Here is a 12,649-nt window from a genome sequence, read left to right on the forward strand (position 1 = left end):
TTAGACAGGATAACTACTGGAGCCTTCTTTGGGAGTTCTTCTTGCATGTAAATACCCTGTTTCTCATATTTTAAGACATACCCATAAAATAAGCCATAGCAGGATTTTTAAGCATTCAAGGAATATAAGCCATACCCCGAAAATAAGACATAGTGATAGGCACAGCAGCAATGCTGGCCGCGGCAGGAGGAGGGAAAAAATAAGACATCCCTTGAAAATAAGCCATAGTGTGTTTTTTTGAGGAAAAAATAAATATAAGACGTGTCTTATAATATGAGAAACACGGTATATACAGTTACCAGTGTACAAAGCTTGCCTGACAATGCATAGAAGGGATTGGTAATGGGAGTGGCCTGCTCCTGAGATGATCCCATTCATAAGAAGGGAACGACATGGAGGAGAACGACATGGGCCTTATACTGAATCAGGGTATTGGTCCATCTGGCTTTTCATTGTGTACATCAACAGGCCTCAACTCTCCAGGATTTCAGAGAGGGGGCGTTATGAGCCCTGGAGATGCTAGGAATTGAACATAGTGCCTTCTGTGTGCTTCCAGCTCTATGATTCCATGATTCTATTCAAGGCAGATGCTCCATCACTGAGGTACAGTCCTTTCCCTGCGGTCAGGTAAATCCTGAAACAGGTTGCTTGTAACAAAGGACAAGGATGAGATAATGTGTTGTTCTTTTCTATTCTTTTATGCTGCCTGCAGATGTCAAAGAATGAGTACCGGTACTTCAAACTAATGAGCATTCTGAATTCTTTCCTTCAAAGGTTCAATACCATCCGAGGGCCACATAATTACCGGTACTAGGAGGGAATTCTGACTGGATGATTCCAAATTTGAGGGGAAAATATTCCCAAATCAGTTGCCTTGGCGGGTTTTCTTGTGGCCGAATTCTCAATTTTGTCCCATTTGATTGGATGACTGGAGCAATAAAGCTATGCACTAACTCATGCATTTGTACCGCTAAATGTACTCACCTCTCCTGTGAAACTTGCTTGGAGGCCAATAGAGATTTCTGGTTTCACTTGAGCACAGAAAGAAAATACACGTTTACATTAATTAGACAGCAGCCAAGTAAGCACTGCAAATTCTTGCACAATAATCATTACTTTGCATTTATGAAATAGATTCAAATAGAAGCACACGTGGTAATAGTAAGAGGAGATGATGTTCAAGAACAGTACTACAGATACTAGGATCCACTCAACAGCCTTGCAATAGCTCTGTTATGGCTTTGGTTTCAACTCCCCACTGAGTACAGTTGCTTGGGGGAATGAGACTAGGCTTTCCTTATATCTACTTTGCCAAATTCTGAAGGGCACTTCACAGAGGCTTGGCTACTAAAACAACTTAAGACATTTTCTGTCCACTTCTTCCCATGCTGCTACCTGCATCCTTTCTCAATCTTGGGTCCCCAGATGTTGTTGGACTACAACTCCCATCTTCTCTAGCTAGCAGGCTAGGGATGATGAGAGTTGTATTCTGACAACATCTGGGGACCCAAGGTTTGTTTCAGATATTAATATTGCACAGCATGAAGAAATTGGATGCATAAAAATGGAATAATTTTGAAATATAAATGGTCTAGATCCATAAGTATTATTCAAAGTTCTTCAAAAAACAGATACAAAACAATGATACATCCAGAAATTTGTGTAAAGCACATGCATATTCAAGCATAGGTTCTTCTTCTTAAATATGTAACATAATTGTTATCAAAGCTCTGTTTCTTTCATATCCTGCATTAGTCTGCATCCAGCCTAAGGTTATGCAACTCCTGGAGATGTATCTTATCATATCCTTCTCTCACTGTGCCAAAAGGCAAAGGCAACTACCTTTCAAAAGTGAACTAAGGTTAAACACTCATGTGAAGGCCAGCAGAGAACATTAACAATTAATTTTCAACCCAGCTAGAAGCTAAGAGAGCTCTTTCTAGCTTAGAATATTCCAATGAAATTTTCCAATGTTAAACCCTTAGCAACACACATACAGGCATTCTCCATTTCAGTGTGCAATTAAACAATTAATAAAGTTGAGCAAGGTTGCTCTAGAGCAGGCATGTCAAACCTGCGGCCCTCCAGATGTTTTGGACTACAATTCCCATCTTCCCCAACCACTGGTCCTGCTAGCTAGGGATCATGGGAGTTGTAGGCCAAAACATCTGGAGGGCCGCAGTTTGGAGATGCCTGCTCTAGAGGGTCAGGGAGGCTTTCTGAACAAGGTGAGGTGGGGCACAGATGACTGCTGAGAAAGAATTTGCCACAAATTGGGCTTGGATCCTAAACCAAGATAATTTAAGGAAATCCCCAGAAGGAAACTTTGCTGTCTTTTATTTCCTTCCCTGAGCAGCCCCCTGAGCCATGTCCCACATTTTTCAGGAGCAACTCCCCCTCTAGGGAAGGCTATGGATTGGTGGCAGAATATCTGCTTGGTCAAAGGGTTCACTCCCCAGTATCTCCTGGTTGTTGTTGTTTGGTCGTTTAGTCGTGTCCGACTCTTCATGACCCCATGGACCAGAGCATGCCAGGCACTCCTGTCTCCTGGTAGATCTGGGTAAATATCCCATGTCTGAGGACCTGCTGCAAGTGACTGCAGACAGTACTAAACTAGATGGAGCAATGATTGACTCAGTACAGTGGTACCTCAGTTTAAGTACACAATTAGTTCCGAAAGTCTGTACTTAACCTGAAGCGTACTTAACCTGAAGCGAACTTTCCCATTGAAAGTAATGGAAAGTGGATTAATCCGTTCCAGATGGGTCCATGGAGTACTTAAACTGAAAGTACTCAAACCGAAGCGTACTTAAACTGAGGTATGACTGTATAAGACAACTACCGTATCTTTGTTCCTCCATAGATACTTTCATTCTGTGAACTCCCTTCAATTCACTTAGATTGGGGTCCAAGACAATTTTCCATCAATGGCGCTGCTCTATGGGCAAACTCAGATTGCACGAGTTGATGAAGCTGTCCTCAGAGCACCCCATCTCAAGCCCAGGTGCCAAGCACTGGGCATTCCAGCACACTCCAGATATCATAAGCCACTGGTACACCAGATCATCAGAGGATTTGGGATAATATCAAACATGCTCAGGATTGCAATGCTGTAGAGCAGAGCCAACAAAGGGACACATTTCCTGAGACTTTAAAAGGCAGGCATTACTCTCCCTCACATCGCTGGCATGCCTTTCTTCACTCAAACTCCCCAGCAGAAAATCTATTTATACACTTAGGATGCAATGGGTAGCAATGCAGTCATTCTGTTATAGAACATTGGTTAAGGGAATCCTGTGGCAAAGAGAACGGCCTGCTTGTAATTAATTTTTGGCTCCTCTGTGAATGCAGACTTTGCACTGAAGAGCACCGGACAGAATGTAACACAGGAGGGGGAAGAACTTGTGGCCCTCCAGATGTTAGAATCATAGAACCACAGAATTGTCAAGTTGGAAGGGACCCTGACTCTACAATTGTTGGATTCCAGCTCCCATCAGACCTAGGAAGCACGGCCACTGGTCAGAAACAATGGATGTTGCAGTCCAACATGTGCATGGCCACAGTTTCCCCATCCCTGCAGTACAGCATTGCCGCACAGTGGCCTTGTTTAAACCATACCGTGGGGTTGGACTAGATGACCCTTAGGTGCTTTCCAACTCTAGAATTCTATGATTCTATTCAGGTGAGTTTGGATGAGCATCAGATTTGCATCACCCCCACCCCACCACACTGCTTCATATCCTCTCTTCCTCTAGCATGGCTGCAAGGATGCGAAGAAAAGCATTTGCTTCCTGTTTCAATGGACCGTGGTTTGGTTTTATGTCTGTTGCTCACCCAGCCTTGTTCCCGCAGTGCTGAATTGTGGTGTTTAGCATCATAGCCGAGGACAGTGTTTGCTAGAGAAAGAGCTGGCCAATTATCTAGTAAACCAGTAAACACCCCAAGCAGATGAATGCAAAAAATGCAGACCAGGTGGTTTAAATTAAGGTCAGGAAGAGGTTGGTTAAGTAGCTGAATACTTTGCAGCTCTCGGAGCTGCTCTCTGCATTCTCACAATGCTGCGTCAACAGTCTTATTGTGTCATCCTTCCTTTGATCCAGTTCTGCAGCAACACTCATTGCCTCCACTTTGGTCCTCAACGTCTGCCAGTTATCCTTCCCCAGTGACTTGGGTTGGGTTTTGTTCCCTCCAGATGGGTTTGTTTTACTTTGAAGTGAAGTTATGTTTTCTTAATGACTAACATCCTTCATCCTCCAACTCTGTTTCTGAGCATCTTCTAACCCAGTTGGGTGAAAAGACAAATTTTGCAGGATGTTGGGATTTGTTTGGTTTGGTGGGGTTTTTTTTTTTTTTTTGCTAGCTATTATTTTGTACTCCCAACCAGGGAATGCAGCAGACAGTAAGGGCTAGTACTGTTATATGGAAGAGAGGAAGAATAAAATAAACAGACTGTCTGACTTTTGTCCAGTAGTTAGTGATAATGCTGGGGTGGGTAGTCACACTTCTGTAAGAAGTGAAGAGCAAAGCTTGAAAGGGCAACATCAGGAGCAAACAAAAATCTATCTCAAACAATCCATCCATTCCACTAGATGCTCTGTCCATTTGACCAGATCATCTTCATGGTCTTGGATTTTTTCTTATCCATCAAGTTGTCAATGGCAGATAAAAACCCTGAACTATGTGTGATCAGTGTGCCTATCACACTCAAAACAGCATTTATAAGTCCAGCCAGTCCTGCCTCCAATACTTCAGGTTCCCTTCCAAGTCTACAATTCTATGATTCTGTGATTATCAGAACAAACTAGTCCTGTCCCTTGTTTTCCATGCATGCATGCAGCAGGAAAATCTGCAAGAAGGGATCTTGTACAGTAAATCCTTGCTTGCTATGATCCTGCCTCCAACCTTTGGCAAGCATCCTTATTCAAATGCTCGTAACCGCCCCAGACTCATATAGACAGGAAGTTCACTTCCACAGAAAAATAATAATCTTCCACATACTAAATTACATATCAAGGAGAGGTGTCAACTCTGTCCTAGTCCCTGACATATTAGTTTTCTATATGCAGGAATGTCACTCCTCTCCTCAATGTTATAGAAATGTTATAGCATTTTGTTATAGAAACCATCACCAGGCATAGACTTATCTGATCAATGAGAACTGGGACTAAGGGCTCATGCAGACTGCCACTTGCCCCACCACTTTCCCCTGGGGAAACCCAATCTTTACCACTGAATCAGAGCAAACGTCAATTGGGTTTTCTGCAGATTGATATTTGCTCTGATTCGGAGCTAAAGAGCAGGTTTTCCTGGGGGAAGTGGTGCTTTCTAGACATGGCACAAGCGGATGTGTGGGCAACCCAATATTTCCGGAGGATGGTAAATTCACATTATGGCAACCTTTCCAGCATTTGAAATATTCCATATTCCTTTCACTCCCACACCTCAGCTTTCATGGTGTATGATTCCCTAACACGGATGCTCAATCGAATTCTGATTGCCATATGAGCTCCTGTTCCAGATCTCACAGCCATGTGAAGAAAGCCAGGTGTCAACTTGGATTAGGGCTGTTGCTGCTGGGCTGCCCACCCAAGCATGGCGTGACAGATAACTTCTTTGTGGGCACCAGGCAGAGATGTGGCTTTTTAGTAAAACATTTTGCTGATGAAATAACTTTTGGGCTGGCTCAGCTTGCATTTATGTTGATGACTGCTGGATTTGTCAATTTGAGTTTTATTGCATTGGTAAAACAAACATTATTTGTTTTACACAGTGCAATTATTTAATCTGTTGGCCGCTTTGACTTTCCTTGGAGAATAAGGCAGAGTAGAATTTTAAAAACTTGCCGTTTTACTGTTTCTGCCCTGCATTTCTGCATTTGAAGTTCTTCTAAAACGTAAACTGAAGCACATTACTTGCAACAGGAACGTGGTCAGTCGAGCAGGAATGCAAATGCATTAGCTGGAGTCACCGCAAAAGAGATACCATTTAAAAGATTATAATGCCCCTCATTAAAAACAAATCTTAATGTGTCAATTACTGCTTACCACTGTTCTTAACAACAAGATTGATTTCAGAGCGGATTGTTCCAGTTGGAAATGTAGCAAAGTTGCACTCATACAAGCCAGACATTTCCAGACTCACGTTCTTCAGCTGCAGAATCCATTGACTGCATTCTATGTTGCTGGCTGTAATATCACTGTGGCCGCCCAGGCAATTGTGGGCATCCTTCCTGAAACTCACAGAGTAGCTGTAAGCCGTTTCATGGTGTTTTGGTCCATAGGTGGGGTGGTATATAGCTATCTTTCTCGGCAGACCATCCTGAATCTTTGTCCACTGTGTTTGTGTTACATACGTATCCTTTTCCTTTGGGATGCTACATGATAGAGTCACATTGCTGCCAGGCAAACCATAGACAGTTTTCCCGTCCTGAAGGATGATGTTAGACTGGGCTGCAAGAGAACACAAATGCACACAGTGTCATTTTCACATGCTTTATATACTCATGTTTGTAATTCCTAGGCTTCCACTGCACACCTGGCAGTAGAATATGGAGAAACTGGCATGAGCGATGTGATGCAGATAATGGCGCAAAAACAGTGGTTCTCAAAGGGTGTGGCCTGGTGTGGCAGGAGAAGCTGTCAAATAAGGTGCAAGATTCAAGAGCAATCAATTTTACAGTTGGGAATGATTCATGTTATCACATAGCTGCATTATTTTATACCTTCTTGATGTCCCACAAACATTGTAAATTAGCTGTGTACTATGTTATAAATCTAGCACTGCTAGGAGTTGTTCCTTTTTGTTTTCCATTGTATTTGTTATCAATAAAAAAATTGGAATGGCACAAGCAAATTTTTATTCTGAAAGTATGGCCTAGAGAAAAAAGGCTAAAAGAATGGCCCCCACAGCCCTTTTCTACCTTTTCTTCCAGCTTCAATGCTGGAAGAGTCCTTTTGCCCGCTATCACACCTCAGAATGCCAAGAGATCTGGAGACCCAAGGCTGCCAGTGGCTACTTGCCATGACGGATATACGCCACCTCCACTGCTGGAGGCAGCATAAAATCATAGAATAGCAGAGTTGGAAAAGCATGTCTCTGAATACTAGTTACCTGAAATCACGAGTGGGATGGAGCTCTGTTGCACTCATGTCCTGTTCACAGGCTTTCTATAAGAATCTAGTTGGCCACTGCATACCCCACAACTGCCCCATTTTAACAAGGACATCCCAGATCACAGAAACCAGGATTGGGGTGCCTTGACTTTGGCCTTGCAGCGGCAGTGAGCCACCAAAGCTAAGGCAGGGGGGCAGGCTTGGGGGGGGCAGCAGCAGGCCAAGGTGTCCTGGGCATGCTTGCAAATGGTGGTAGGCCAAGGTAGCCTGAGCTGGTGAGGGATGAAGAGGGGGTGTCTCCGATTTGGGACAGAAAATGCTGGGAGCATATGCCCGTGTGAGAAGAGAATGCTAGATTACATGGGTTTTTATGAGATGTGCAGGGGTCAAGAGAAGAGCTTTATCTAGGACCTACATTCATGGTATCTGGGCCTTTAAACGCTGTGTGAGTACGCCTTAAGAGACATTTTAGACTAAAGAGCAAGAGTATATATTTCTCTAACGAGGAACAAAGAACAGTATAAACAGCCCAGGGATCTCAATTCAGCATCTTGCATTCAGGAAGCTGCTTCACTTTTGACAGAATTCTACACAGGAAATTCTTCCTGGGAATTATGCTTAAGAGCATGCATGAAGATCAAAGTGCAACATCAACAGGGAATTAGGAATAAATATTTTAATACTTAACTTTTATTAATAGTCCTTTTATCTCAGAACGTGCGGCAATTCTTGAGTATCTGTCTCTTTCAAGTTGTCATGAGGGGTCTATTATCAGGCCAAAGTTGTTAAGTATGGGCTGACTCAAGTTTGACTGTCTGGTCTGCATTTAGGCTTATAATCCTATGCAGAGCGATTCAATAGCTGCTTGCCCTATCTGATAGGATCAACTCCATCCATGAGACTTGCTGAACCAGCACAGGAGCACTTAGGGAGAACCAGTAGATAGAATTATGGTAGCACCACAGTCATTTTGCTTATATTGGTTTCTGGCACACATCCTACCATAGCGGTAGGGATAGGGGAGAGACTTGATTCCATTCGCTTTTAAAGGCAAACCTGCACAATTACACAAAGCAAAGCAACCATCTTTCTAAATTCACATTTCTCTAAATTCATCACTGTGGTTCTTCAGCCAAGCAATGTGTAGCATACACTAGGCTGAAGTCCACATAAAATGCATTACTGGGGGAAAAACCCATACAAAATGCATTATATTAGGGAGGAAAAATGTTTTTTAAAAATGCATATTGTAGACAAAACTGCATACAGCTTCTCCCGTCTGCAAACGTGCCCATATGCTCCAAAAAGGTTGGCGACCCCTGTCCTATGAGGATATTCCAGCAGCAGACTTAGGGCGCCAAGCTGAAGAGATGCAAAATAATAATAATAATTAATAAATAAAAATATCTATATTTATTCAGATACCTACTGAGAAGATCCATAAAAAAAACAACTGTACAAAAAGGAATTGTTTTGAAAATAAGAAATCTTTGGGAGGGCGCACCAAATTTTATTCTCACTCAGGGCACCATATTACCAAAGTCCGCCCATGAATATTCTCTTAAGCCCCACGTGAAGGAAAGGCTGCATAAGATCACTACAATTTGTGATCAAGGCTGTACAACTAACACCCTTACTTCTGAAATGTTGCAACAGGGTGCGGAACCTGCGGCCCTCTAATTGTTCTTGGGCTTAAAACTCTTATATAACTGACCAGCAGCCGTGATGGTTGTGGCTGATGGGAGCTGGAATCCAATTACATCTGCAAGATGCTTCCCGTTTCCCCATTTCCTGTGTTACATTCTGTCCTCTTCAGTGCAAAGTCAGTCCACATTGATAGAGGTTCCAAAAACCAGAAAAAAAACAGAGAGAACCCAGCACTTTCCTTCAGAAATGAAATTATAGCTTATTCTTGAATTCTTATTAATAAATGGTAAGAATATTTTAACCACATTGTTATTAGCAAACTCCCCTTGAAAATACAGTTAGATAACCAAAATAATTGCTCCGCAATGTCAGCCTAATGCAGGACTTCATATCCAAAAGTGGCTTTTCGGAAGCCCCCAAGAAATACAACCATGGATATAAAACTTGAAGGAGACACATCACCACATTGCCTTGGGTCCTAACCCTCAGCTCAGGCATACAACAGATTTATCAACCTAACAGGAAGAGGTTCCTTGGAAGAAAATGAACTTACCATTGATCAAGTGTGTGAGGATGAACAAATAATGCACCTGAAATTGCCATCTCCTCTCCATCTTTAGCTCACGTTGCTAAGAAAAATTATTTCTAAAGAAAGAGTAACAACACATTCAGATGTCTCTCAAAGAAGATAAAATGTTCTGTCTGTGGTTAGGACTTCTCTCCTATTTGCATGATGGGTTCTGCTTTTCATGCTTTCTTTTTCACGTCTCTGAGAGGAAATAGATGCTTACAAGAAACCACTGTGTGTAGGGTTGTTTAAAAAACACACACAAAAAACGTATGTTGCCAGGAAGAAGGAGGAGGAGGAGGAGGAGGAGTAGAAGAAAATGAAACAGTACATGATAAGAAAACTTGCCCCTATTTCCAAAATATATTTGGTCACATTTAGCGTGAGTTTTCAGCTCTAAATAAAACAGTTTGACCTGACAATGGACAACACTATCATTATTATTGCCTTAATTTGTATACTGCCCTTCACCCGAAGATCTCAGGGTGGTTCACAGCATAAAAAATGCAAGATAAAAAACACAAATTACACATTAAAAACAAGAACAAACCAAACCAATAACACCTTACGGTTCCCAGGGAAGAACATGAGGCCATTAGTGATATATGTGTATTTCATGTGGTGTTAGAGCAAATGCTTGTTCTTTCCCCTTTTATATTATAGCAGGAGTTGCCATCATCGTACCTGTGGGCACTATTGTGACTGCCAAAGGTCTAAATAAATAGCCGCTCAAAAATCCACAATGCACAAAGGTCCATTTGCACTTCCTATTCAGCCCATGTTTGCAGCAATTCAGCCTTTCCTACACTGAATACTCACCCTTAAGCACACCCATATTTTACTGGATGCCAGGATCGCACACCCACTGCCCAATCTGCAAGTGGGACCAGAACCACTGTAACACAGTGCCCCCAGTTCCCATCCCACGGGAGGGTACCATGGTCAGCGACACCAAAAGCCATAAAGAGATCAAGAAGCAGGACCAGGAAGTCACATTCCCCTTGCCCCTCTCTTTGTAAATGTCATCCATCAGGGTGACCAAGGGTGATTCGCTCCCAGGGCCAAGCCTGAACCTGGTGCCATTGATGAGAGATGCTCGCCTAAAGCTCACATCCTTTGCTGGCGGGAAAAAGGTGTGTGCGTGTCTGTGACTGCTGATGACATCACTGTAGTATTGATGGGATTTGAAAAACAAGAGGGTTGTGGCAAAGATGATTAGCAAATGGCCTTTTCATAATTTGAAAGGAACCAAGGACGGGCCTCTGCACCATTATACGTTTTGCTTCAGCCAACCAACTCTGAAATGTGAATTCAACTGCAGAAGTAGATGGGTGGAAGCTCAGAAGGAAGACTGGGATGTTACTAATCTACTGTAAATTGGTGTGAGTGTTGGTGGGATCCACTGGCAGATCTCTGGATGGTTTGAAGTACGTAAACCAGTGAGGATTGCTTAGCAATGGCTACCATAAATGAATTCCCACCCTACCCCTAATTACCGTACTTGGCAGAAATGGGAGGTTCTTTGGACTGATACCTATGTAAGCTCAGTTAAGTTGCGGTACTAAAAACAAATTCTTGTGCTGATAATTCTTCACCCTTAAATTATAACACCTTAAATGTACTGTGCTTGGCAGATCTTAGGGACCTAGGAGACAACAACACAGTAGACCCCACAAGCCTAAAGTCTATTTTCACCTGATTTAAATAACTGCTTCAACTCTTACCCTTTTTGGGGGGGAGGCACACTGCTCCATTTTCTGCTTTGTTGCCTTCTCCCCCTCTCTCCCCACACCTACTTCTCCTTTAACAGCAGGAGGAGAAAAAAAGAGCAAGAGGTCAGCATATACAGCTATCTGTGTGACACAGTAGAAAAATTGCACAGTAGCAGTTTTATTGATCCCATAACTATTCATCACAATTGGAGACGACAGCACAAGCACAGTATGATATATGCCATGTGCACAAGAGGGTCGCTCTGAACTCCACGGTAGTTCCTAGGTCATTAGGTCCTGTCCTCAGAGAGGTATGCTAGCAACCATTACTCATCTGCACTGGCTTTCCTTGGACCCTGTTTGCTGGCCCTTGTCATGACACAGGGAACGGGCACGTCAGTGAAGATGAGACAAGAGGTTCCTGCTTGGTGGTGAGATTTAATTTATCCTGTTCAAGCTGATGTGGACAGGACCACTAGTTATTTACACTTGAGATAAAATATAGCAGTGGAAAAGAATGTGAGATCATGAGTTATGACTCTGATTCAAAACATGCCTTGGCTTGCCAGTGGTATCCTTATGCCCCAAGTGCTCCTTTGCAATATTCATGAATGTGCACCATAAGATAAACACATAGCTTGCTTTTACACACACACACACACACACACACACACACACACACACAACCTAACACTGCAGTCCCTTCAGGTCCTGCAGTCTGGGCAATAATACCTCAAAGAGCAATCTTGCAGAACTGATTGCTCAGCAGAAGACATTGCTTCTTTCAATGTGATATATGAAATGATTCTGAAAAATCTCTCTCTGCTCGACTCTTGCAGACGCCAACTTTAACAGAATGGAGTTCTTCCTTTTGCCAATGGGTCATAATGAGGCAACATAAACCAAGAAGCAAGGTTTGTCTAATACAAGGTATCCCCTCCTTTAATTTGCCAATTTGATCGACTATGTATGCAGCAGATTGGGCACTGACATTGCTCCGTGGGGAGAAGAGGGCCATTAGTGAGAAAAAGAAACAAACCCACTGGACAGATATGAATATCTCGCCTATAGAAAAGTCAGGGCAGGGAGAGGTTGTTGTAGCACAAAGCTGCTTCAACTCTTCAATATCATGTAGGGAAACATGAGGAAGAACTTTCCGACATTACGAAGAGCTGTTCAAGAGGAACATTGTGGAGCCTCTTTCCTTGGAGGTTTTAAAGCGGAGGTTGGATGGTCATCTGTCATGGATGTTTTAGTTGAGATTCCTGCATTGCAGGGGGTTGGACTAGATTGGCCTGAGGGTCCCTTCCAACTCTGCAATTCTGATTGTAAGAGCTCCATTCTGTCTCTTGAATCTGTACTAGGCACACAGGTATTTCTGACATCACAGGTTTATTAAAAAGGGTTATAAACAGATTCATGGCAGGGAACTTTACAGAGGACCTGAAGCACAGGGCCGCTAATCCAAGAGGAAATAGGAAGAAGGCTGAAAGCGAGGCCACAGTGCGCAGCTAATTCTCTGTGTCTCAGATAGGGATGGAATTTGCAGGATAAACAAACAAAAAATAAATGCAAACCCCTGACAAAAATTAATTAAACTTTTAGTGCAC

General features: G+C 42.8%; 1 protein-coding gene across 1 annotated transcript in view; it reads right to left on the reverse strand.

The window, feature by feature from the left end:
* The window catches only part of CD96 (CD96 molecule), a 28,638-nt gene extending 19,140 nt beyond the window's left edge, over window positions 1-9,498 (reverse strand). Inside the window, exons 1-3 of the mRNA XM_035116383.3 lie at window positions 9,313-9,498; window positions 6,045-6,449; window positions 985-1,031 (exon numbers count right to left, since the gene is read on the reverse strand). Of these exons, the coding sequence (XP_034972274.3) occupies window positions 985-1,031; window positions 6,045-6,449; window positions 9,313-9,373 (513 nt within the window). The 5' untranslated portion in view covers window positions 9,374-9,498. The remainder of the gene's footprint in view (window positions 1-984; window positions 1,032-6,044; window positions 6,450-9,312) is intronic.
* Between the last annotated feature and the right edge of the window lie 3,151 nt (window positions 9,499-12,649).

The sequence above is a fragment of the Zootoca vivipara genome, chromosome 4, assembly GCF_965207765.1.
Source record: "Zootoca vivipara chromosome 4, rZooViv2.hap1.1, whole genome shotgun sequence".
NCBI lineage: Eukaryota > Metazoa > Chordata > Lepidosauria > Squamata > Lacertidae > Zootoca > Zootoca vivipara.